Source organism: Sphaerodactylus townsendi, linkage group LG01 (genome assembly GCF_021028975.2).
Source record: "Sphaerodactylus townsendi isolate TG3544 linkage group LG01, MPM_Stown_v2.3, whole genome shotgun sequence".
NCBI lineage: Eukaryota > Metazoa > Chordata > Lepidosauria > Squamata > Sphaerodactylidae > Sphaerodactylus > Sphaerodactylus townsendi.
In genome coordinates, this window is record NC_059425.1 from 39499884 (window position 1) to 39524109 (window position 24226).

The window sequence follows — 24226 nt, forward strand, 5'->3', positions numbered from 1 at the left end:
TACACTGCATGATTTCCAGGTATACAATGTTAGTTTGTAACGCAGGCTTTGCAACTTGTCTCTTGGCAGTGGTTTGGTCAAGATGTCTGCTGTCATCATATCAGTAGGACAGTAGCTGCTCACAGTTCCTTCTGCCTGTAAGAGTCTTACATATTGATCCTTAATTCCAATGTGTTTAGTATCGTACTATTCTTTTCTGAAAGAGAAAGAGCTATACAACTCTGGTTATTTTCTAGCATTTGTACAGGTAAAGGTTCATCAATACCAAAATCTTCTAACAACATTAAAGTTATTGTAATTCTCTTACATGCCTCTGCAGAAACTGATACTAATTCTGATTCAGTAGATGAGTGAGCAACAACACTTTGTTTACGGCTCACTTCCAACTTACAGCACTTCCTCCATAGAAAACACATAACCACTGGTAGATCTTAGATCTGTTCTTTTCTCCAGCCCAATCTGCATCAGCATATCCCAATAGTGTGGGATCTTTAGTTGCTGGCAGTTTCAGTTTAAAGTCTAAAGTACCTCTTGGCAATTCTCACCACTGCTTAACAGCAGTCCAGTCTCTTGTGGTGGGTGCTTAACCCTTCTGGACAATATACTCCACGGCTGTAGCAATGTCAGGTCTGGTTGTCATTGCTAAGTACAAAAGCTTGCCTATTGCAGTCCTGTAATCATTGTTGTCAGGTAGCAAGTCATCAGGTAGTACTCTCCTTGTCTGTAGAAATCCGAACTCATTGGGTAGGCATTGGTTTGACACCTTCCAGGTTCAGACTCTGTAGCAGTTCCAATATTTTCTGCTTCTGGCTAAGAAGATAGCTTTCCATCTGGTTCACGCTCGATTTGGATCCCTAAGTAGAAGCTGGTGATCTCCCAGGTGCTTGACTTGTACTTCCTTGTTGAGTTGGGATATAATCTCAGCACAGTCAGTTTCATTTTCATGGCAAATAATCAAGTCATCAACATATGTCAGGATAAATGTCCATCTCCCATTTCTGTGCCTGCTATAAAGACAGGGGTCTGCATTGCCTTGTTTGAAGTCTTGACTTAGTAGCATCTTGGCTAGCTTATCTGACCAAGCTTTAGCTGCTTGTTTCAATCCATAAAGTCCTTTCTGAAGTTTACAGACTAAATGTTTATTCTTTTTATCTATGAACCCTGGTGGTTGCTTCATATAAAGCTCTTGTTCAATTTCGCCATGCAAAAATGCGGTTTTAACGTCCAAATGCTCAGTTCTCATTTTTCTAGATGCAGCAATGCTTAAGAGCATTCTAATTGTAGAATATTTTACAACAGGTGCAAAAGTCTGATCATAATCTGTTCCATAGATCTGAGAGAATCCTTTAGCAACAAGTCTGGCCTTATATCTCTCAATCTGACCTTCCGCCTTGTTTAGCTTTAAAACCCATTTACAACCGAGCAACGCTTCTTACCCTTAGGTAGTTCTGTGAGAGTCCATGTTTGGTTTTTATGTAGTGCAGCCGCATTTCTTCTTGTGCTGCCTTCTTTCCACTTTCTTTGCTTCTGGTTCAGGCATTCGCTGTAACTCCAGCCCATGAAGCTGGTTCATGCAGTGACGGGCGCTCTTTGCGAGGTAGGTAAGTTTCTCGGCTGGAACTCCTTTGTTAGGCCGCTGATGAGCCTTTCGAGGGCCAAAGGTCTGTCTGCCTCCGCAGTAGTCTGTGACTCCTCTGCCTCACCTGTCAGGTCTGGGATTTCCACCGCTGCTCCCTCTTCAGGTTGAGCATTTGCTGGCATCTGCACAGTGATGTCATCCTGGGACTCTGGGCGATGTAGGATCAGCTGGTCGCTATCGCCATCTCCCTCTGAATGGTCATCCATCACAGCAGGCTTTGCCATCTCTGGGTCGCCAGTCAAACTGCACAACTCTGCATATAGTAATTTGGTTAGTTTCTGGATCAAAAAATCCTATATCCTTTACTTTCTGGAGAATAGCCCAAAAATATACCTGCTTTTATGTAGTAGGGTCTAGCTTGGATTCTCTTTTCTTTGGTATGTGAGCATAAGCTTTACATCCAAAGACTCTGATGTGTTCTACATTTGGTTTCCTGCCATGCCATAACTCATATGGAGTTGCTTCTGTGGCTTTGGTTGGCAATCTATTTTGTAGGTAAACTGCAGTCATTGCTGCCTCCCAGTGCTTATGGGAAGGCCTGAATCAATGAGCATGCAATCAATCATGTCCATTATATAACGATTTCTTCTTTCAGAAATTCCATTTTGTTCTGGGGTATGGGCAACAGTAAGTCTGTGTTGGATCCCATGTTCCCTCAAGAAATTGTTTATAGATATGGAATTGTATTCACCTCCCATGTCCGTTTGAAAACACTTGGGTTTCCTATTAAACTTATTAGATACCATAGCAACATAGTCTCTAATTTCTGTTCAGTCTGAGACTTTTCTTTAGCAAATAACACACAGTGTATCTCGAAAGTAGTCATCAATAAAAGACAACAGATAGGTGTTATTACCAGTTGATGCTGGTTTGATTGGTCCACATAGATCAGAGTGAATTAAGTCAAGAGGCTGCTTAGAGCATCTTTGGCTTTGCTTTGGGAATGAAGGCCTAGTTCCCTTTCCTCTTAAAACAACAATCACACAATTGGTTATCATTGGGACAGTCTTTATGGAAATACCTGTTACCAAGTCGTTGCTTTTTCAGCTTCAGGATGGCCTCTTTATCACGGGTGGGCAAAACCTCCTATGCCAGAGCTCCAAAGACTGCTGGGTAGAAGTTACCTTGGCTGTGCAGGCTTGTGGTTCCTCACAGTCCAGTTCAAAGACTCCATTTCTTAGAGTACCTGTGGAATATAGCTCACCATCACAGATAGTGCACACACATTATTCTCAAAGTGAACAGCAAATCCTTTTCTGATAGTGTGGGGACGCTTGATCAGATTAGCAGCAGGTCTGGAATGTACAGGACATTTTCATCCACAATCTCAGTTCCATTACCATCCAGTTTTCAAGGTAAAGTAACTTTGCCCTTTCCATTCACTGGGATCTGTTTTCCATTGGCTAAATACACATTGCATCCAGCGTCTCGGTCTAATTCGTTGAACAAAGGAACATCTGAAGGCATGTGCCTGGAAGCCCCACTATCAATAATCCTAGGCTTATATTTTTCATTAGTTTGTACCATGTGCATTACACAAAAGGTGAATTGATTTTTAGGAATAAAATCCCTTTGTGTGAAGCTGCAGCATGAGATGGCTTGCTGTTAGTGTCTGCATTCTTATTGCGTTGACACTCCCTCTGGAGGTGGCCAGGTTTATTGCAATTGAAACAGAGGGGTGGAGCTCTCCTCTCCCCTGTGGGATTGGATTTTCTGCATTCCAATGGTTTAGTTCCCACCCCTTGCTTCTTGGGCAATGTAACTTGAGCCATTCCTCCCTATGTTGTCAGAGAGATACTCTTGCTGCTTATGAAATTCAGACCTAGTTAGTCCTAGAATGTGCAATCTTTGCCATTTAGAGTAGAGACAAAAGCTGAATATTTTTCAGGCAATGAGCTTAAAAGCAGTCCAATTTTCAATTTTTCCTCCAGAATTGTGTCAGTGGTTGCTAACTTGTCAATCAGATTCAGCAATTTCTCTATATGGCAATCAGCATCTCCATTTTCTTGTAATTTGATTGAAAATAGTTGTTTGAATAAACTCACTTTGCTATTTCTGTCTTGCTCTCCAAAGACCCTTTTTAATGCTTCTAGCATGTCTTTGGCAGAATCTTGTCCTTTAACATACACCAGTTGTGAGTTTGTGAGAGTACTAACAATTACATTCATGGCCTTTTCATCTGCTCTTTGCCATCTAGTCTCTTCTATTTCCACTGTTTGGTTTTGGTGTAGTTAAAACAAAACCTATGCCCTCTTCCTTTATTTGGGATTGAATTCTGTAGAGCCATGAGTTAAAATTCAGGCTTGTAAGCTTCTCAAGAATTGCCTTACGCTGAGCCATTTTTAATGCAAAAGTCTTTCTCTGCAATCTCAATTAGTCACACACACAAGAAAGAGGAAGCAAGCCTTCAGGCTATGCAACCTTTTGTTACTCGCTGGCCTGTTAGAGCCAGGTGAGCAAGAAAACACAAGAACCAAGGCAATGGCTGCTAAGCCATGCAAGGAAAAAAAAAATCTGCTCCAACTTTAAAATATCTGGGCTTCAAAAATAACCATCAATCTCTGCTACCATGTTAGATTTCGTTTAGAGTCATGGATATGCCCAGTAGTGTGTGTGATTGCAGTTTATAGAAACTTCTCCAGAGATATAAATGTAAAAGGTAAAACTTACATTTATTCAATCATCTTCAGTTCACAACTTTGTTCCAAGAAAAGGTAGATAGAAAGAACCCTAGTCTAAAGAGATTACTTTCCCTACAACAAGTGGGCACAACTAACGCGCCATCACGTTTGTGGAGGTGAGAGGATGCTGCAGTGGCAAAGGCCCCACTGAGCAGGCTGCCATTGACCATGCGCTCGGTTCAAAGGCTAGAGCAGAAGTGAAGCTAGCATGGGGAAGAAAGGAAGTTAGTGGGCGGTCTCCTGGCCCAGACAAGGAGGGCAAACAAGAGAGGCAACATCACAGTTAGAATGATATACAGCACCCCCCAGTGTCCAGGCATGCAGAAGTCGCTTATTCCAACCCATCCCAGGGTTGCCATGAGTCTGTTGTGACTTTAAAGCCCACAATTGTTGTTATTATTAATCTACCTGTGCTGTTGGATGCGTGTAGTTGGAAGTAGCCAACCAGTACGTGCTCATGCTGCCACAGCCATTCATGTTAGCTTGCCTTCACCTGCATGTGGAACACAACAAGGGAGGAAACAAAGAGAGCATGACATTTATCACTGCAAGGAGGGTGGTCGTGTGAACTGTAGGAACAAAGGCACTCCAGGGGTCTTTGCAGCTGGGGGCTCAGCTTCCTGACAGCATATCTGCCTCTTTTTGAACTATTCATTCTTGCTTCTTGCTGTTGTTGAGGAAAAGAGGTAGGAAAGAGGCGGAAGGGATGTTGCAGTAATACGCAGATTAGGCATAGTGGTATATAGAAACACTTTTGTGGTAGTGACTATTTGAGGCAAGGGTCTCCCTTCCTTGCTTATCTGTATGAGGTGTGCTGTCCTTGCATCAACTGGTCGGATAACTAGTGGCTCTCATTTAGTGGCGGTGTCCTTTGATGTAATATCTGTAAGGATTCTGGGCAAAGCAGTGTGGAGTGGGCTGGTGCATGAGAAACTGGACTTGGCAGAGCCCTGAAAAAGGTGTTGGTAGTACCAATAAGGATGGCCGTGGGGGGAAGGGAAAGCCCTCTGTCTGTAGGTATGTGTCCAATATTTTTTGCTAGAACACAAGTTTTTAGAATGATGAATCAATTAAAATATAGTTGAAGAAGAGAGCAACAGTTGTCATAGTGCTCTGCATAGGATGTAGTTTGTGCTGAAGAACACAGCTGTGCAGAAGATAGGGTTTGTGTTTTGTGCCCACCTTGTGATGTGCCACAAGGGGATTCCACCACACACATGAAGTTTAGCAAGGACATTGCCTGGTCCTATCCCATGATTTCTTAATCCCTGGTCCTATCCCATGATTTCTTAAGGGTCAGTTATCCTGTTCTGACATGACTTTGTGTAACACAATCATCTTCAGGAAGACATCCACCATGTTATAGCAGAACAAGCTGCATTTAAAATAGAAACTCAGTTTTAATCACCAGAGCATTCTCCACTATGTACAGGTGGCATCTTACAAGTGTAGAATAGTTCTTTGAGGAAGGTGTGTTTGATAATTTTATAAAGAGAGAAAACTATAGCTGTGAATAAGGAACTGAAATGTATCCTGCAGTTTATGAATGTTGAAATAGTATTTGGAAACCACTCAGACCTGCTCTTCCAGTTTGGCTTTTGGTGTGACATGCTGAAGAGAAGCAAATAACTCTGCCTCCAGGGACCGGCAACTGACAGCATATTTACACGCTGACACTCCTGCTTCATCCCTCGTGCAAAGGGGATACAACTTGTTCGGCATGGAGATCTTCAGGAGAGGTATTAGGTGGAAGGCTGCAGTTAATCTACTGCTTGCACGTAATAATTTTGGAGATTTATGGAGATGGTGGGTACCACATTTATGGAGATTGTGGGTTCCACATAACAATGAACTGAGCCATAGTCTTTTTATGAAGATGTTGCCCTTCATTTAAACAAAATTCATTCTGTGCTTGAAGAATTAGAAGCACTGAAGGCTGAAAATGTAAGAAAAGTCTTGAAAACAATTACATATGTCCCACCACACAGTCGCTCCACACTGTGCCACGGGGAGGAATACATCTTACCCTGACATGCCTCTGAAGATGCTAGCCATAGATGTGGGTGAAACGGTGAGAGCAAAGATTACCAGACCATGGCCACTCAGCCTGGAAACATCACAGTAGCCAATAACTGACTCCTTTATTGACTTTGAAAATTCTGCTTTTAATATTTCAGTGTTTTTAAGGAGACCTAGCTGATCCCAAAGGCACACAAAATGTTCTTTTTGAGCTCCAGATTTCATGTAGGGCTTCTTGTGTGGTATTTCAACCCCTTCCCTATTTTGTGTGTTTAATCTCAAGCCTTCTTTCTTGAGATACGGAGAATATAGATTTTGGCTGTAGAAAAACTTTCTATTCCAGCTGCATCAGTACCATCTGACAAGAGTTTTTAGCATTGATGTTACTGCAAACAAGCTATGTGCATCTCTCCACTCTCTCTTAACTAGAAAAGCTGATGTGTTCAAAATCATGGCTGAAGAATGCCTGCAGTTGAAAGAATTGCCAAGTCAGCTTCTGTCCTCTCACAAATCACAATTGTATTTTGCATACCTAAGAGATTCAGAGTATTGGCTGCTTCATAAGGTTTAATTGAAAGAAGGAAAGAAACTGTTAGTGGGGATTGGAGATGGGGAATGATTGTGGCCTGTCATTCCACCATTCCCTTCTTCAGTTGTGGGATCAGAGTAATTTCGGGAGTACCTGGTGTGGGAAGTATAATCAGATCAGGGGTTCTGTTTGTATACTGCCCACCCTGATGCCTAACATTCTCCCTACCTCAATTATTAATGGTCTCCGAATTGATGTTGAGATCCCCAAGAGTCTTAATTCTGGGGGACTTCAGTATTCATGCAAAATTCCCCTTGAATGGTGTAATTTGGGAATTTGTGACTACCTTGACAATGTAGCATGTGATGGTTCCTCAATAACTTGTTTGCCTACACATAAAGAAGGCCATACTGTACATTCATTTTTCTTCACTGGCCAAAATTTAGTATGGTATGGGAATAGAAAAAGTCTATACAGTTTCTTTGTCATGGCCTGGCCATTTCCCTAGGCAAATTTAGTCTTCCAGAGACTCTGAATCATTGTGAAGGTGGGGTGGGCAAGCAAGATGTTCTCTTTTGCGGGTTGAACATGTTCTGATTAGTTTTTGACTGTTTGCTGTGTTATGGATGGACATGGCTGGTGCTCCTGTCAATACTCTGGTCATAATGTGGAATCTGAGGTTGATTGTGGTGGTAGACGTAATTGCTGTCTTGCTCGTAGAACCTTTATTATTTCTGAATTTATTAATATACTGGAGTCAATTATGGACATCAGCAGATGAATAAACTAGAGCACATGGAGGAAAATTCATTTTAAATTATAACCAAAGAGACAGTCTACAATTTTTTGTCCCTGTTCTGTTTCACCGCCATCATTGCATTTGTAGAGAGTTGTCTGGCGGAGCTGCTTCAGGAGGTTAATTGATTGTTTCTTTTAACCTTATTGACATTAACCCAGGGCATTTCTGAATTTACTGTAATCTTTTTGCACAGCCATTTACAGATAACATTGCTCACGTGCAATGACATGGATTCAAGAATTACAATGGATCAGTCTCAGAACATCTGCGTAGCACAGTCTTATTATGGCCTTTGAGATAAAGCAGGAGTGTCCAACTCTGGCGCTGATGGGAATTGTAGTCCACGAACATCTGAAGAGCCAGAGTTGGACACCTCTGGGATAAAGTTTAGTTGTTGCAGCCTAAGAATGTGACAAGATGGTTGGGGTGGGATGCTCCTGCCTTTTGTGTCTCTTTGTTCCCAACTGGAAGAGGTTGCCTAGCAAGACACTAGAGGTTGTAAATGCTTCATTGAAGGAATTGACAGTTCAGTTACGAGAGTCTTCCTTAAGAAGCCCTCTGAGGAAAAAGAAATAAATACTGAAAATGAACTGAAGAGATATTGTAATGATTTGCTTGCAGACTTCATAAATGCAGCATCAGTGCAAGGTCAACTCATATTTTCAGTGTTGTACTTTTGCCTACACCTTTCATCTTGAATGAGAATGCCCTGGCTAGTCCTGTATTTTAATTCATTGTCTGGTTTCTGTGGGTAACAGTAGAGAATGGTTTTCCATCTTCTTCTATAAGCACTGGCAATTCATTAAGCATTCTCATGAAAGGAAAGTTCAGTTCTTCTGCCTTTTCCACTGCCTTTGTGTTACATCCATCCTTCACTTTTCTTGTCTCATGCCAACCTATTTTATTGAATTGCATTCTCTCATGAAATAACATAACCAAAGCTAGTCATACTGTTTTAGCTGTCTGTGTAAATTCAGTAGCATGGCTACTTGGATCCTGATTAACCACATTTTACCCATCCAAACATATAGGGTTCAACCTTTTTTTTTTTCTACAGCATCTCGTTAACCCAGAGTAGCAAAATAAACTCTTACCCATCATTGAGATGTTGCTACTTGGTTAGCTACTTTGGGTCAGAGTGAATAATGTGAGATATGCATATTTTAAATGAATAAAATAAATATTCCTCTTTCCTATGCAACTGTTCTTGCATTGTCCGCATGCCTCGTCTTGCTGTGGTCATACAGCTATTCTCATTTAAATGAGTGTTTGTGGTGAAGAAGAAGAAACAATTTCCTTCCCTTTAAAGTTTAGTCTCTACTCTCCTTTTCCTGCTTGCAGCATTAGCGGACTTCTGGCAAAGGTCCTTCCCACTGGCTGTAGAAATTACTCTGAAGAGTGCCCGTGGAATGTTTCTGATTGTGCCAGTGCCACATACTTTCCATGAAGGGCTCCCTGGGGGGACTACTGTGCATGCCCGATGGAGGTGCCTGTAAAGAAGGCTGATAGAATGCAGCAGACCTTTGTTGCATGCTATTTTGGTTTTTGAGGAGAGAGGGGGCAAGCCTTTATGTTAGCATATTCAGTATAAAACTGGATATTAGTCTGCAGCCAAGAGCCCCACCCCTACTTGCTTATCCCTGGAGGAAAAATCAACCTGGTAAAAGAACCCCTGTTTGCTTACCCCACAATAAAACTAGCAAGGGAACTGAACTTAGCATTTTGCGTTCAAAGTGCTTTGCTTATGTTATCTTAATAAATCTTACAGCAGCACTATAATGCAGTTCAGTATTACTGGCATATTATTCGACCATACACAGTTTTCTTATCAAATGGCCCTCTTGCTTCTTCCTCCTACTGCAGCCACCAGATCCCATTAAATTCTTCTTCTGCAGTCCAGCAACCGCTCAGGAACAGCATAGGGAACAAAGTGGGGTTCTGCAGCACGAAGGGAACTAGTGGAAGTTGTCCCCTTGTTCCTAAATGGGAATATTGTTCTATTGGAAGAGTTGTGTAGCTGGATACATATCAGTAACACTGTCTTGCAGATGGCAGAGTGGGGCTAAGAGGATCATTTGTTGGCTAGCCATGTTGGTATTTAGCAGAACAAGACATGAGTCAAGTAGCACCGTAACGGTCAACAAGATTTTCTAGGTTCAAGCTTTCAAGAGTCAGTGCTTCTGTTCCCCTCCATATCTGACGAAGAGAGCTTTGACTCTTGAAAGCTTATGCCTTGGAAATGTTGGCTGACTTAATCTTGAAGAAAGAATGCCGCTGCTGAATCCATCTAATAGATTTCTTGCCGAAGTTATATGAGAATTGAATCTGAGACCCTCCAGTTCACAATTCATCTTCTTAGCTTGTGAATGGCACCAGTATGTTGATTGGAATGCAGAATTTCCCTTAAATAGAATCCCCCTTTCAGGCTAGGGATGGATCCTAGGGTCAAAGAAATTTTGTTTTCAAACATATTTGATACAGCTCAGTATCCTTAATGCAAAGGACCTGGGGAGAAGGCTCCAGTGTTAAGACTCAATTCATTGATTTTTCTCTCCAATAAGTGATAAAGAACGTATATTTCTTGTTTATGTTTATCTTTTCCTTTATCTTCTTTATGATAAGGAGGCAGCCTTGTTCCAAATGTTAATTCAGGAACATGGGATGACCCACCACTGATGTATATTTTAGGGTTCTTATTTCAGGGATCTTGTCTTTATTGATACATGTGTTGATGAAAGCTGCAGTTGGCTTTTTTTATTTCTGCTTTGGTTTTCACTAAACAAAGTAGCCTACCTTGGTTCTCTGTATAAATGTGTTCAGTACATTTTTATACTTGTTTTTCTTTTCTTTTAGGTATCTACGGCTGTATGGGAGAAAGTTTAGCAAAGAAGATCATGTTCTTTTTATCAAGCTTTTGTATGAGCTAGTAACTATTCCAAAGCTGGAGATGAGCATGATACAAGGATTTGCACGCCTCCTGATAAATCTGCTGAAGTAAGATGCTGTTTGCATTGTTCTTATGTAGTAGAGGTAGTTTGTGTTGGGGGGAAACTGGTGTACAGCTTTGGTTGGCCTTGGTAGTCAACCCAAATTTGCAGTGATTACCTTTACTGCTCTTTTCCTATCTTCTTTTCCTATAAATTCAGTTAAGTAATCTGTATAGTTTGCCTGTCTTTCTTGAACATTCAGCATTCTGTAATGGTTGGAGTAGGCATTAGTTTAAAAAACTTGCCCTGAGGCTGGGTTGACTGGTAGGAGTATCTGCCTCCCAAGCAAAGGCATTTAACTGATATTTCCTTGTGTGAGCTGTGTTTTGATTTCAGATGGGTTTTTCTTCCTGTATCGTTGGCTACTTCGGTTTTGACTGTGGGGTGTGTGGACAGTTCCCTTGTTACTTTCCCCAGTGTCCTATGGTATAGTCAGGCCTTAGAGTCTTTGGGGGTTCTGGGGTTACATTATGCTGGGCTTTAGAGCACCTGGAATCAGTCAGAAGTCTCCCCAGTGTGCCAGGATCCCAGGAATTGGCCCACTTGCCTTTCTTTTAAGCCTGGATGAAGGTGGGAGCTTGTACCTGAATTTGTGTTGGGCTTTGGGGGTACTTGGCAAGCTCCAAGTGCCTCATTAGTCCATTGCAGTATCAGAGGCTAGCCCCATCTTTTGCACAGTATCAGAGGCTAGCCCCGTCTATTGCACACTTGATGCTGGGTGAATGATATGCCTGCTACTTCTATATATAAATTGCTTTCAAGCTGTGTGTAAGAAGGCAGCTTGCTGGATGAGGGTGTATGCAACTGGCCAGTACTGCTGTAACAGTGACAGTCTGGCATCCACTGTCAAGAGATTGATAATGGGCACTGTGACTGCACTCTCCTTCCCCTCTAGGACCTGAATGCTTCCTGCTTTCCCCTGAAAATCATGACTTCATTAAACCCTTACATCAGCATGGATGCTGCTTGCTCTGAGCATGGTACCCACTTAAATAGCACTTTACTGTTTTGCTTCATATTTAGTTTCTAACTCTGCTTTTACGAGGTTGGCAACTGTGTTTAATGTTAACCACTGTTGGGGCTGGTGTGATAAGAGTTACATCTGCATCTACCCATCTTTTTAAAACTTTGCTTCACCTTTGCAGAGCAAAAACCTGAATGCTTTACATTCCCTCAGAGAAAAGGCATGAGAAGTTTACTGGGCATATTTTAGGCTGTGAGGATGTGTGAAAGAAGTGATGACTAAGCAGGACATGCAGTTAGATGTTATTTTCTAGGTATCAGCGGCACTTTCAGGTGTGAGTAATGGGTACTCTTAAATTCTTTTTAATTTAGGAAGAAAGAACTCCTTTCAAGGGATGATTTAGTGTTACCGTGGAGGCCTCTTTATGAAATGCTGGAAAGGATATTGTACTCCAAGACAGAACACCTTGGCTTGAATTGGTTTCCAAGGTAAGTTTTTGAGTTCCTTAAAAGGTGCAAAATACAGTGCATTGTCCCTTTTGGTCTTGGGAAGATTTGGCACTGGCTCTGAAGGACAAACTAGGCAAAATTAAGTCAAAACTGCTGGTAGAATCAACCTAACACTTGGCAGCTTTCAGATATTGAATCTGTAAAGCTTGAAAACGTAAATTAATTGGCCCAACAAATATTATTTTGCCTGCTCAAGCTTTCAACTTCTGGTATTTTGTCAGCTCTTATTAAAATGTATATCTTAAATAGCATGTTTCTCTAGTCATCTGAACCAAGGAGAACAAGGTTAAGATAATCTCATTTGCCTTCATTATTCATCTGCTTTTCTGGTTCATATTCAAATAAGTGGTGTGATTACAGTTCATTAGATGACTAACGTATCTGGTCTAAGCTCTTTAAAAGCATTACTTGGTGCTTGCAAGCTATGAATGGGAAACTGGGCATTTGTAAAGAGCTAACTGCACATCCCAAACCACTTCTGGTTACAAGTGCTGTTTTAGAGAGGAACCATAGCTGAGTGGTAGAGCATGTGCTTTGCATGCATAATGTTCCAAGTCCAATTCCCAGCATCTCCCATTAAAAGGAAAAACCTCTGCCTCAGGTCTTGAACACCAGTCAGAATATGCAGCACTGGGCTACGTTCTGATCAGAGCTGCTTAGCTTCAGCAAGCTTCCTGTATCCTGCCTGGAACCCTTGTTCCTTCTCAAATTGTAGGGTGGAATCATGGCTCACTAGTGTGAGTTTTGCATACAAAAGAATCCCAGTTCAGAATTTAGAGTTTTCAGTTGAAGATTCACAGAGCTTTGTTAATCTTGGTACCTGAGGTATCTTGGACTTTTCACTGTCAGAGCCAAATCCCCCTCCTCAGTCTACTTGTTCAGGCCATAAACCTGTGAGCTAGTGTAGCCCATAATCATGTGTGTGCCATGGGGGACTCCTAGCCTTTAAACAAGGGGGTCCCATGTAATATTGCAGCAGCTGAATCGGGGTGGGGGGCAAGGTTGCTGCTCAACACACTTGTCAAAACCTTTAATAGGGTCTGGATTTCCATGAGTTGGTAAATTGTGGTTCAAGTTTCATTGAAATGCTTAGGACAGAACATTTTCAAATACCTTAGGTAAAAATAAAATTTGAGAGAGGCCTGAGGGAGAGGAATATATCCCAAACCAACACTTGTGGTTGTTAAGAAAATGGTGCAGTGCGACTTTTTCTCATACGGTGTTTTGGCAACATTGTTAAAACAATTTATTTCGGCTGTGTTGAATTGAAAAGGTTGATTAAAAAGGAAGAAAATGACATCACTTAACCTATATATTCTGTTTACAATTTTGTAATTTTTATTTTTCCCCCCTGAATCTTTCTTGTTTATGTTCAGTTCAAGTCGACCAGGCTTGTCTTCACCTAAAACATTTGTGCTTAATGTTTTACATAGGTGGTAAGGATTTCTTTTTTGTTTAACTCTGGCCAGTGTGTTATCTTTTTGCATGTTCTGTTCAGCTGTAACACTTGTCACATACATGTAGCTTTCCTGCATACAAGACTGAAAAAAGACCAATGTTAACATTACACCACTGTTTATGGGAATGTCGCACTGTATTTAAACCCCTTGAAGTGTGAAAAAATATATTGTGTGTGGAGTGGCTGGAAAACATGGCTATCTGCTAATTTCTGTTAACTGCGTATCATCAAAAGTAGTTAAATAGAATATGCTGTTCTAATTATTGGGCATAATTTGCACAAAGCTCTAAAATGCATGGATTTTAACTTTCTACAGATTTTAGTTAAAGAAGCCAGGTGTAACCTTTGTTTGAGGAGATGCAGAATACAAACAATTTTTTAGAGTTGAAGAGTGTTTTGGTTTGTAAAATCTCTGCTCATGTTATCATCCAGAAAATATTTGGAAAGCTTCTTTTCAAAGATTTCACACTTTGTTTTTTATGTAATTTTTTAATTTTCTTGGCATACAAAAAAAAGAGGAGATTTTAGTAACCAGATTATTTTACAAAAAGCAAAACCTTTGTCACTACATCTTAATAGAAAAGGAAACCTCAACAAGCTTGACATATTTAGAATTCATACTTCCAAAAATGAGATGTTTTCAGTAACAAAATGTCTGACCGACTGTTGGCAACATGTTTACATAAATTTTTTCAAAATTTAAGAGCAGCTCAACTGGATCAGACCAAGGGTCTGTCTAGTCCAATAGCGGCCAGATAGTCCCAGAAAGCGAACATGTAGAGCATGAAGGCAGAAATCTCTTTTGGTTGTTCCTCAACAATGCACAACACTTCAGGGTCTGGCCTCTGAACCTGGAGATTTAATTTAGACATTATGGGTTACAGTCATGCACACACCTATTCTTCATTTGTGATCAGATTCAAAATAGTTGGTTTTTCATGTGCATGAAGACTTGTTTTCTTCTCTCTGACCGTAGGTTCAGCTCAGTTTTCTTGGGTGAACCAAAGATTAGCGTAATACCTAAGATATTTGTCTCTGTTTCTTCCACAACATGTATAATTGTATAAATCTCTGTCGTTTTCTCCCTCCTACTTTTAGAACACAGCTAGATGAGATGGCACGAGACTATAGGTTAATAGTTAAAGGGGGAAGGGGAGGATGGAGTAGTGAACCAGGAACAGTAGGAGGGTTTTTTAAACCTTTCACATGGAACTGCTCGTTGCCCCACGTGGGAAAACATACAAGCACTTAAGTATAGGCATGGGATTTAAATAAGAAAAAATATAATGGGGAAGACTGTCACCCCATTAACTTCTCAGGAAACCACAGGAGATGGAATTATGAACCTTCTGTTATCTAGACTAGTTATGTCCCTAATCTTTTTTTTAAAGTATAAAGCCCTAAATTCTTTAATCTTTCCTTTCAGGAAGGGTCCTTCCAACTGCTTAGTAATTTTGGTTGCCCTTTTCTTCACCTGTTTTAACTCTGCAATATTGTTTTTGAGATGGAGTGGTTATACACAGTATTCCAAATAGCATCTGTACAATAGATTTATATAGGCATTTGGGTAGCTCAAGCATCTTGCACAGTGAAGACTGAGGCAGAGATTTGCTCAGCATCTCTGTACTTTTTCTGTTTGTTTTGTACCCCTTTCCTGTTTCAGTCTGGCAGCTGGATCATTGGATAGCTGTGTTCCTTGTACTTTTACTGTTAGCCTTAATGCTTTTCAATCAGTTCTTATCAAACTGGAACTTGCCTTAATGCCCATTTTGGTATGTTTTTCTGTAACTTGCACACTTTTTATATTGCAACATCATAGAATTATCATTGATCCACCTGCCAGACTGAAAATCTGAGGGATATAAATTCTTGGTGCTTAGAGCACTCCTCTGAGAAGAATGCTTTCTTCATTATTGGATTCCTACCCCGGTCAATATAATATGCATTGTGTTTATATAGGGCTGCACTTAATGGTTTCCTTTCTCTAATTGAGGAATCTTCTGTTGGAGGAGGAATTCTTTCCTCCAGCAGAAGCCCTCTTCCTTTCAGTGGGGGGATCCTTCACTTAATAGAAGAGAGCCATTAGATCCTACCCATAGCTCTTTTTCTGCATTACATTGTGATAATGCACAAGTATCCTGTACAGTATTGCCCCTGCATTACTGATGAAAGGTTGAGAGATTGTAGTTTGATTAAAACTCCCTAGGCTTCAAATCTATGTCCACTGGTCACAGAGTTACTTTAATATCTGTCCTAAATGGTGGCATTCGCAGAAGGATTGCCACCTCTGGACCAGGAAATTCCTGGAGATTTGGAAGGAGAGTTTGGGGAGGGGAAGGAGCTCAGTGGAATGAGATGACATAGGGTGTACCCTCTGAGTTTGCCATTTCCTCCAGGGAAAATGATCTCTGAAGCCAGGAAGTCAGTTGGTACTCTTGGAGAACTCAGACCCCCTCCCCCAGATGTTGGCAGGCTTAGTTCCCAGAATGTGAGATGTATTGCTAGTCTGATATAGCATCACTTCATTCTTTGCTCAGGAGCAGTGTGGATTCGTATAATTACAGGGCAACTAAAGGTATTCCATTCATGCAGTGAATGTCTAGTAGCATTAATAGATCAGCGTTGATGTGCTTTGCAGTTCTCTTTGTTATTTTTCCAAAATCATACTGAACACATTTTTGAAAGGAGAACAGTCAACTTAGATTACATCACCATACTTTGTCTTGAAACTGACTTGTCATTCAGTAGGATTATTGGTAAAAAAATTGATGCCCAGTCTCTCAACACACTTGCACTGTTGCTGGGACTTGCAGTTGTTTGATTTGTATTAGCCTGAAATGTCATTGCTTGAATGCAAGCTTCAGAGAGCACATAAAAATCTTAATTGTTGCTTTGAATTTTTTTAGTTAAGTGAATGGGGTGTTTGTATTGGAATAATGCTGTCGATCATGCATTATTTTGGTCAATTAAATGTGGTTGATATGTTTTTTATCTATCTGGAAAATTTTCTGTGCTCCTCTTCTAAGAACCTGCTTGAGGTGGCTTACAAAGTGAAAAAAATTAACAGTGCAATCCAGACCTCTGCGGCGGCCGGAAGTGGTGTAGCAAAAGAGCTGCCACACTGCCTCCAACAGGCTTTCTGGAGGCATGGGAAGGGAGGAAAAAGCAAAAACCCTCCCTGCTGCTTGGTTGCCCTCCATGGGGTCCAGTGAATTTACCCCACCCCAAAGGGTAGCGTAAGTCCAGTGCAAGAGATACAGCACAACTGGTTGCAAACCTGGGGTGGAAGCTAACATTGGCTCTGTCCCAAGGAATGCCTCCTTCCATGGCGGACTCTTTCTGGATGCAGTGGCCTGGACTTCTGGGTTTATCTGCTGCAGAGCTGAGGGGCTTCTGGTGCTTCTTGCACCAGTGGAGATGGCCCTTACATGGGGGTGGGGGTGCTAAATGCACCAGCGCAGTCCTGCACTGCTCCCTACATGTATTCAGGCCCCCCAATCTGGATTGGGCTGTAAAAACCACAGAACAGCATGAAATAGTTAAAATTAACAACCCAGCCAGAGCATGAAACACACACACACGCAACAGCAGCTTAAAACAATCTCATAATTTTTTTCTTAGTATTGAAGCAACCTATAAGGACGATTTAAAATGATCAATCCCTTAACTAAAGCCTGTGTATAGAGAAATGTTTTTGGCTTTCATCTAAAACAGAATATGGTAGGTACCAGGCAAGCCTCAAGGGGTATGTTATTCTTCAGTTGAGGTGCAAGGGACAGGATGTTCCAGAGATGTGATGCCATCACTGAAAAAGTCATGTCTCCGGTTGCCATTTGCCTCACCTCTGCAGGCAGGGGCAGAGAATAGAGAGGTACTATAACATCCCTTCATCTAGACACTATAATCCTATTGATGTATCCTAGAATTGCATTGGCTTTCTTAGCTGCCACATCACACTGCTGACTCATGTTCAGCTTGTGGTCTACTAAGGCTCCCAGATCCCTTTCACATGTTGTGTTGTCAAGCCAGGTGTCACCCATCCTATATCTGCGCATTTCGTTTTTTCTGCCTAAGTGTAGTATCTCACATTTATCTCTGTTGAAATCCATTTTGTTTGTTTTGGCCCAGCTCTCTAACCTGCCCAGGTTTTGAGAAACCCATGTTCATTTTTAGTGATCACACTATTCCCTTCTAAGTGCTTACACACTGTCTGTCTAATGATCTGCACTAGAATCTTTCCTGGTATTGATGTCAGGCTGACTGGACGGTAATTGTTTGGGCCCTCTTTTTTCCCCTTATTGAAGATGGGAATAACATTAGCCTCCCTTCAGTCCACTGAGACATCTCCTGTTCACCTGGAGTTCTCAAAGTTTATACAAGTGGTTCTGAGATTAGTTCTGCCAGATCTTTTAATACACTGGGATGTAGCTCATCAGAGCCTGGATATTTGAATTAATGTAAGGTAGCCAGATATTCCTGTACAACCTCTTTATTTATTCTGTGAATTTCCCCTACTGTATCTTCTGTTCCATTTTCCCCTGGATGAGCACTATTTTCTTTTTGAGAAAAGACCGAGGCAAAGAAGGTGTTAAGTAGTTCTGCCTGTTCTCCATCTCCTGTGATCATTTTGCCATCTTCTCCATTCAGTGACTCTATCCTATCTTTTATCTTCCTTTTTCTATGGATATACCCCAAAATGCCTTTTTTGTTGTGTTTAATTTCTCTGGTAAGCCTCAGCTCATTGAGAGCTTTAGCTTTTCTAACTTTCTCCCTATACGCCCTTGCTATTTGTTTGAATTCCTCTTTGGTGATTTCCCCCCTTTTTCATTTTTTATACATGTCCTTTTAAAATGGTAGCTCAGTTGAAAGTTCTTTAGACAGCCATCCTGGTTTCCTTAGATACCTCCCATTTTTCCTCCATGTTGGAACTGTTTCAGATTGTGACTTCAAGATCTGCTTTTAAGAAATTCCCATCCATGCCATGCCCTCCCTTCTCTTTTAGTATTTTTAACCATGGGATCACACCCAGTAGTTTCCTAAGCTTACTAAAGTTTACTTTCTTAAAGACTAGGTTGTGTGTCTGATTACACTTAGTACCCCCTTTCCACTCTATGTCAAACTCCAGGAGAACATGATCACTCCCACCTAAGGATCCTACCATTTCCACTCCACTAATCAGGTCATAATTATTGGCTAGAAGCAGATCTAAAATAGTCATTCCGCTTGTTGCTTCATCTACCTTCAGGACCATGACATTGTCTGCAAGGCTAGTGAGAAATTTATTGGACCTGATAGTCTTGGCAAAGTTTGACTCTCAACAAATATCAAGATAATTGAAATCTCCCATTACTACAACTTCTTTCCTTTCTGAAAGTTTGGTCATCTGCTCCAGGAAGGCTTCATCCAACTCTTCAGTCTGGCTTGGGGGTCTGTAATAGACCCCCACAATGAGATCAGTGCTGTTTTTCTGTCCCTTAATTTTTACCCAGATGTTCTCAACATGGCTTCCAGGATTTAACTCATGTGTTTATAGCCATGTTGATAACGCAGAATAAGACATGAGTAGACAATGCAAGGGTTATAGCTATTTAAAATGCTGCTACTTCCTGCATGTTCTTGGGCCTACGTATCCCAAACAAAAACGAAAATAACACGGGCTTAACATGATGTATTTTTGTTCTTTAGTTAAGTTACTGTGAGTTTTTAAATTTTTGGCAGTCCTTCTGAAGAATAATATCTAAGTTTGAAGGCTTGCGTTGTTGTGAACAGCTGGGTGATATTCTAACAAATCTTACTGCATCCATTACGTATTTCTGTTACCTTGGGATAGTATTCTTATCTGACAGCCATTGGCCTTCCCCCAGTAGACTTCCCAAGCAAAAGAAGGAGTTTCTCTTGCTTCCTTATTTTAGGTTGGAGTTTATTCTGGGGAAATAACAGTGGCAAATTTTTTAACTTGCCTATGGCATTATTTTGTGACTCGAGTTTGAAATGCTCTACATTTTATAGTGGAAAACAAATTGGACATTGAGTTTTATAAGGTTTTCCCACTGACTGTGAATAGGAACTGCTTAATAATAATAATAATAATAATTATATTAATGATACTAATAATCATTATAAAGTTTATACCCCGCCCTTCCCCTAGGGGCTTAGTATATTGCAGGTGTTCAAAAAACTTCACATCAAACTGTGTTTGGTAGTGTGAAAGATGATGGCGGTGTGGTGGCATGTCACTTTGTCACCATTTGTAAAGAAAACCAACTGAACGAGCAAGATGATATGATTACTTCTCATGCTACTGTCACCCAGCTGTAAGAGTCAGCTGTGCTGGTACAGAAAATGGCTTCTCCATCCTCATGTCCGCACAGTGCTCCTTTAAAAAACATTGCAGGAGCTGCTCCCCTCCTCCAAATATGGCATTTTAATTGTGCTTTGGTAACCTATAAGGTACACCAGTATAGTTGGGGGTGCATTGAGGCTAGAAGATAGCTTGTTCTGGGGCCACCTGAATAAATGTATGTCCAGAGTAACATTCCATCTGGGAACTTTACAGCACATACTTAGCAGCTAATTCTGCATTAGTTCCAAAATCGCCGGCTGAAAGTGCAAAAGGCAAAGGTAGTTGCATGGAGTTTTAAGTTGTAAGTGGGCAGAGAGCATCTGGCATGTTCAATATAGTCTTCTATTTTTGCAGGATCATGAATGAATTTATAAGTGCTGTAGGTCTTCCCTTTAAACTGAGAGAGTTTACATTTTTGGCTGTTGTGGGTTTTCCAAGCTGTGTGGCCATGGTTTAATGGTTTTTGTTCCTAATGTTTTACCCACAATACTGTGCCACAGAGAGAAACACATCTTACTGTAACATGCCTCTGAAGATGCCAGCCATAGGTGCGGGTACTAAAACCACCAGATCGTGGCCACACATTCAGAAAATCCACAACAGCCTGTTGATTCCAACCTTTGATAATACATTGTACTTTTTAAATAACGATTAACTGCAGATATCAATGAAATGGGTATGTTCCTAATAACAGACAAGAGAAATGAGTGAATAAAGAGTGTTGGAAAAGGTGACATAGAGAAAAGACGGTTCTTCTTGTTTGCTATAGAATATCTCTAAAGGGAAACAATTCATGTTTGTATTAACAGGGGAAAAAATCTAAAAATAAGTTTGCATATGAGATGCATTTAATTCATGTCAGAGCTTTTGTGTGATTTTTTTAACTTAGTTTTTTTTTTTAATCTGGTTATAGTGATAATGGGCTTGGTTGCGTAGTGCACGGCAGAATGAAAGAAGGGCGTGCTAGTGCTTACTCCCTTATGCGACCCAATGGCTGTTTGAGGGAAGAGTAAAGTGCAACCTCTGGAATCCAGCAACTTGGTTTTCATCATATTGAGGATTGTGTGACAAAGAAAAATTAACTGTCGCATGTACGCGGATGCTGCCTAATTGCATCAATATCACTTAGCTTTTGCACAGTTACGCAGTTGTCTTGATATGCAGCAGTGAAAGTATGGTGATGTAATTTTATTTCTAACTCCTCTCCCTTCCCCTTTTTTTTCTTTCAGCTCTGTAGAAAGTGTTTTAAAAACCCTTGTGAAAAACTGTCGGCCGTAAGTATTTATTAATATTTCTGAAGCACTGGGTCTTGTGACTCACTGCTATGGGGGAACCATACTGCAATGGAGGGATATTGTTTTCTTGTCAAGTTCTTGTTCTGTAGTTTGACATGGCAGCCCGACCCTTGCGCATGGGGTTTTCCCATTTGCCCAGTTATGGAAGGCGAAAGAGTGTTGTGTGCCCAAGGGTCTCTGCCTTCTAGAACTAGCAAATGGAGTCCTGTGTGCTTAAGCGATTTTCAGCTATGTATAAAAAAAATCTCAAAGCAGGTGAAGGAGGAAATGTGTCTTTAAGAGTATAATATGTAATTACTTATTATTGAAGTTTATACATGTAAATGATTTGTAAGCAAATAAGTTGGCTATGGTGAGCATATTTTTAATAGCTCTTCCTTGAAAGTTGTCCCCATCTTGTACATCAGTAGTGACTGGATGTGAAAAGTTGTTCAAGGCCAGATACCTTACAAGTAACGTACCGAAACCAGGGCTCTTTATCTAGATACTCTCAGACAGCTGAGATTTCAAAATGTTATTAAAAGGAAAGGAAAAGAAATAATAAAATCAGTTCTCTTTCAGCTCTAACCAGTTCTAAGTATAAAAAGTATAAAAAACAATACAAGGCTATTCAGCATAAGGCAGAAAAAATAGTAAGAATAAAGACAAGAACAACAACGAGGAAATCTTAAGAAGAATCCTTTATAAATATCTCTATTTAAAATGGTGTCAGGGGCTTTATAGAATTGGCTCATCTAGACCATTTGATCCGTAATTAACCAATTGGGTGCTGAATAGAGTAGGACCTTCTAGATGATGAGGAAGATGACCCCCACTTGAGCATTCTTGGAAATTAAGCCCTATCTGGCCAATCTAGAATGTAGCCTTGTAAAAGACAGTTCCATTATCTAAAAAATAGCACCACCTAAACTAAACACAAATACAGTTTACGATTTTAGTGAGGTCAAATGGCTGCATTGTAAACGACCTAGCAAAACCAAGTGGTTGTCTCATAAAAGACCCAAGATAAATGATCTCTAAGTAAATTTAAAGGAATATATACACTTTCTTCACACTGGGCTTGGTTACATCTCTGTCCTTTAGGCTCCATTGTTCTATAATTCAGTAGTCCAGATTCTGAAATAAACTACACAGATAGCAAGAACATGTGTATGACTGCAGAACTTGCACTACATGCATCTTAAGTCTATTCTCCTTAGGCAAGTTCTACCCTAGTTAAATTAGTGGGTCTGTATTATGTTAACTGTAAATGGCATTTTTTCTCAGATGATGTTGATTGAACTGGGCAAGATTTTGAGCCATACATCCCTAGAGGCTAGACCAGCTTTGTGGATGGTTTGCAAGACTGCCCTCAGTAGACACTGGAAAAAACAAAGTGAAAGGCAGTGAGCATGTTTTTCTCTTTGCAGCTCACAGGCTGGTCCACAGAGAGAATCTGTTTGCTCTGTCCCTCTAGTTGAGAACTACCAAGTAAAAGATAGTCTGAGCATTGTGTAAACTTGGCCTATCTCCATAAGGTAGATTACGTTAAGAATCGGAGATCAGCAGTGGAGTAGCAGTTAAGAGCAGGTGCACTCTAATCTGGAGAACCGGGTTTGATTCTCACCTCTGCCACTTGAGCTGTGGAGGCTTATCTGGGAAACTAGATTAGCCTGTGCACTTCAACACATGCCAGCTGGGTGACCTTGGGCTAGTCACAGTTCTTCCAAGCTCTCTCGGCCCCACCCACCTCACAGGGTGTTTGTTGTGTGTGTGTGTGGGAGGGGGGGGGGAAGGGATAGGAGATTGTAAGCCCCTTTGAGTCTCCTTACAGGAGAGAAAGGGGGTATACAAATCCAAACTCTTCTTCTACATTAACTGCAAATTGTCATCCTCTGATATTCAGTATTTGCAGCATAGAGTTATCTTATCTTCCCTTTTGATTTTTCTGATTTCATAAGTGTCAAAATTACCTTCAGATCAATTTAGTATTTATCTGTTAAACAGTTTATCATGCCTTTCCTAAAATATTTTCAGTTCAAACCAAAATAAAGTCGCAAACCCCAAATCTCCCCCGTCACCCCATTAACAGATACCTGCTGTTCAAATAGTGTTTGCTATTCAGCAGTAACCGGCCAGATCATACGTAAGGCCGTAGCTGGGACAAACCTTTTTTTCACAGTGTTCTACATTTGTACAGGAAGGTGCCATTTAATTGACTGGTTTAGCGTCAGTTATTAACTATAACTTATATAGTTCTACCTATGTCTTTTTTTTTTAAAAAAAGAATGGAAGTGAATCACCACTTCTTTTGGTATTGTGTTTATTTGTTAAAGTGCTATTGGGGTATATAGGTTAGCATGTCCATGTTCCCTCTAGGTATTTTCCAGAAAATGCAACAGCTGAGATGCTAGATGAGTGGCGGCCATTAATGTGTCCCTTTGATGTTACCATGCAGAAGGCCATCACATACTTTGAATTATTTCTTCCTACCACTCTGCCTCCAGAACTTCACCATAAAGGCTTCAAGTATGTTGCTGTTGTGATTTAATTTTTTTTCATGGAATGATCTTTTGTATGAGAAACTGTTATTTGTTCACTGAGAGGTAGTATAATGCATGTGTTGAGATGTGCCTGGTTTGTAAAAGGATTCTGAATCCTTGAATTAGAGCCAGGGGTCTGCAACCTGTGGCTCTCCAGATGTTCATGGACTACAATCCCCATCAGTCCCTGCTACATTGGCCAATTGGCCATGGTGGCAGGGGGTGATGGGAATTGTAGTCCATGAACATCTGGAGAGCCACAGGTTGCAGACCCCTGAATTAGACTATTTCTCCAAATTGTCCAACATAAAATTAATAGGATAACTTTTTTGGTGGTGTCTGCACTGCTCAAGAGGGGTGTTCTTGGGTTGAAAGTTCTTTGGGAGCCAGTGGAGGCTGTCATGGTGGACCCCGCTGCTGTAGGGCCCCTCTGCTGGCGTCTGTGCTCTTTTGCTTCCAATGAAGTTTCATCCCACCCTC

General features: G+C 40.8%; 1 protein-coding gene across 2 annotated transcripts in view; it reads left to right on the top strand.

The window, feature by feature from the left end:
• PSME4 (proteasome activator subunit 4) overlaps positions 1-24226 on the top strand; it is a 148100-nt gene that overhangs the window by 47585 nt on the left and 76289 nt on the right. For both annotated transcript variants that reach the window (XM_048518692.1, XM_048518684.1), the window contains exons 2-5: positions 10521-10661; positions 11990-12106; positions 21159-21203; positions 23583-23732. In XM_048518692.1, the coding sequence (XP_048374649.1) occupies positions 10521-10661; positions 11990-12106; positions 21159-21203; positions 23583-23732 (453 nt within the window). The remainder of the gene's footprint in view (positions 1-10520; positions 10662-11989; positions 12107-21158; positions 21204-23582; positions 23733-24226) is intronic.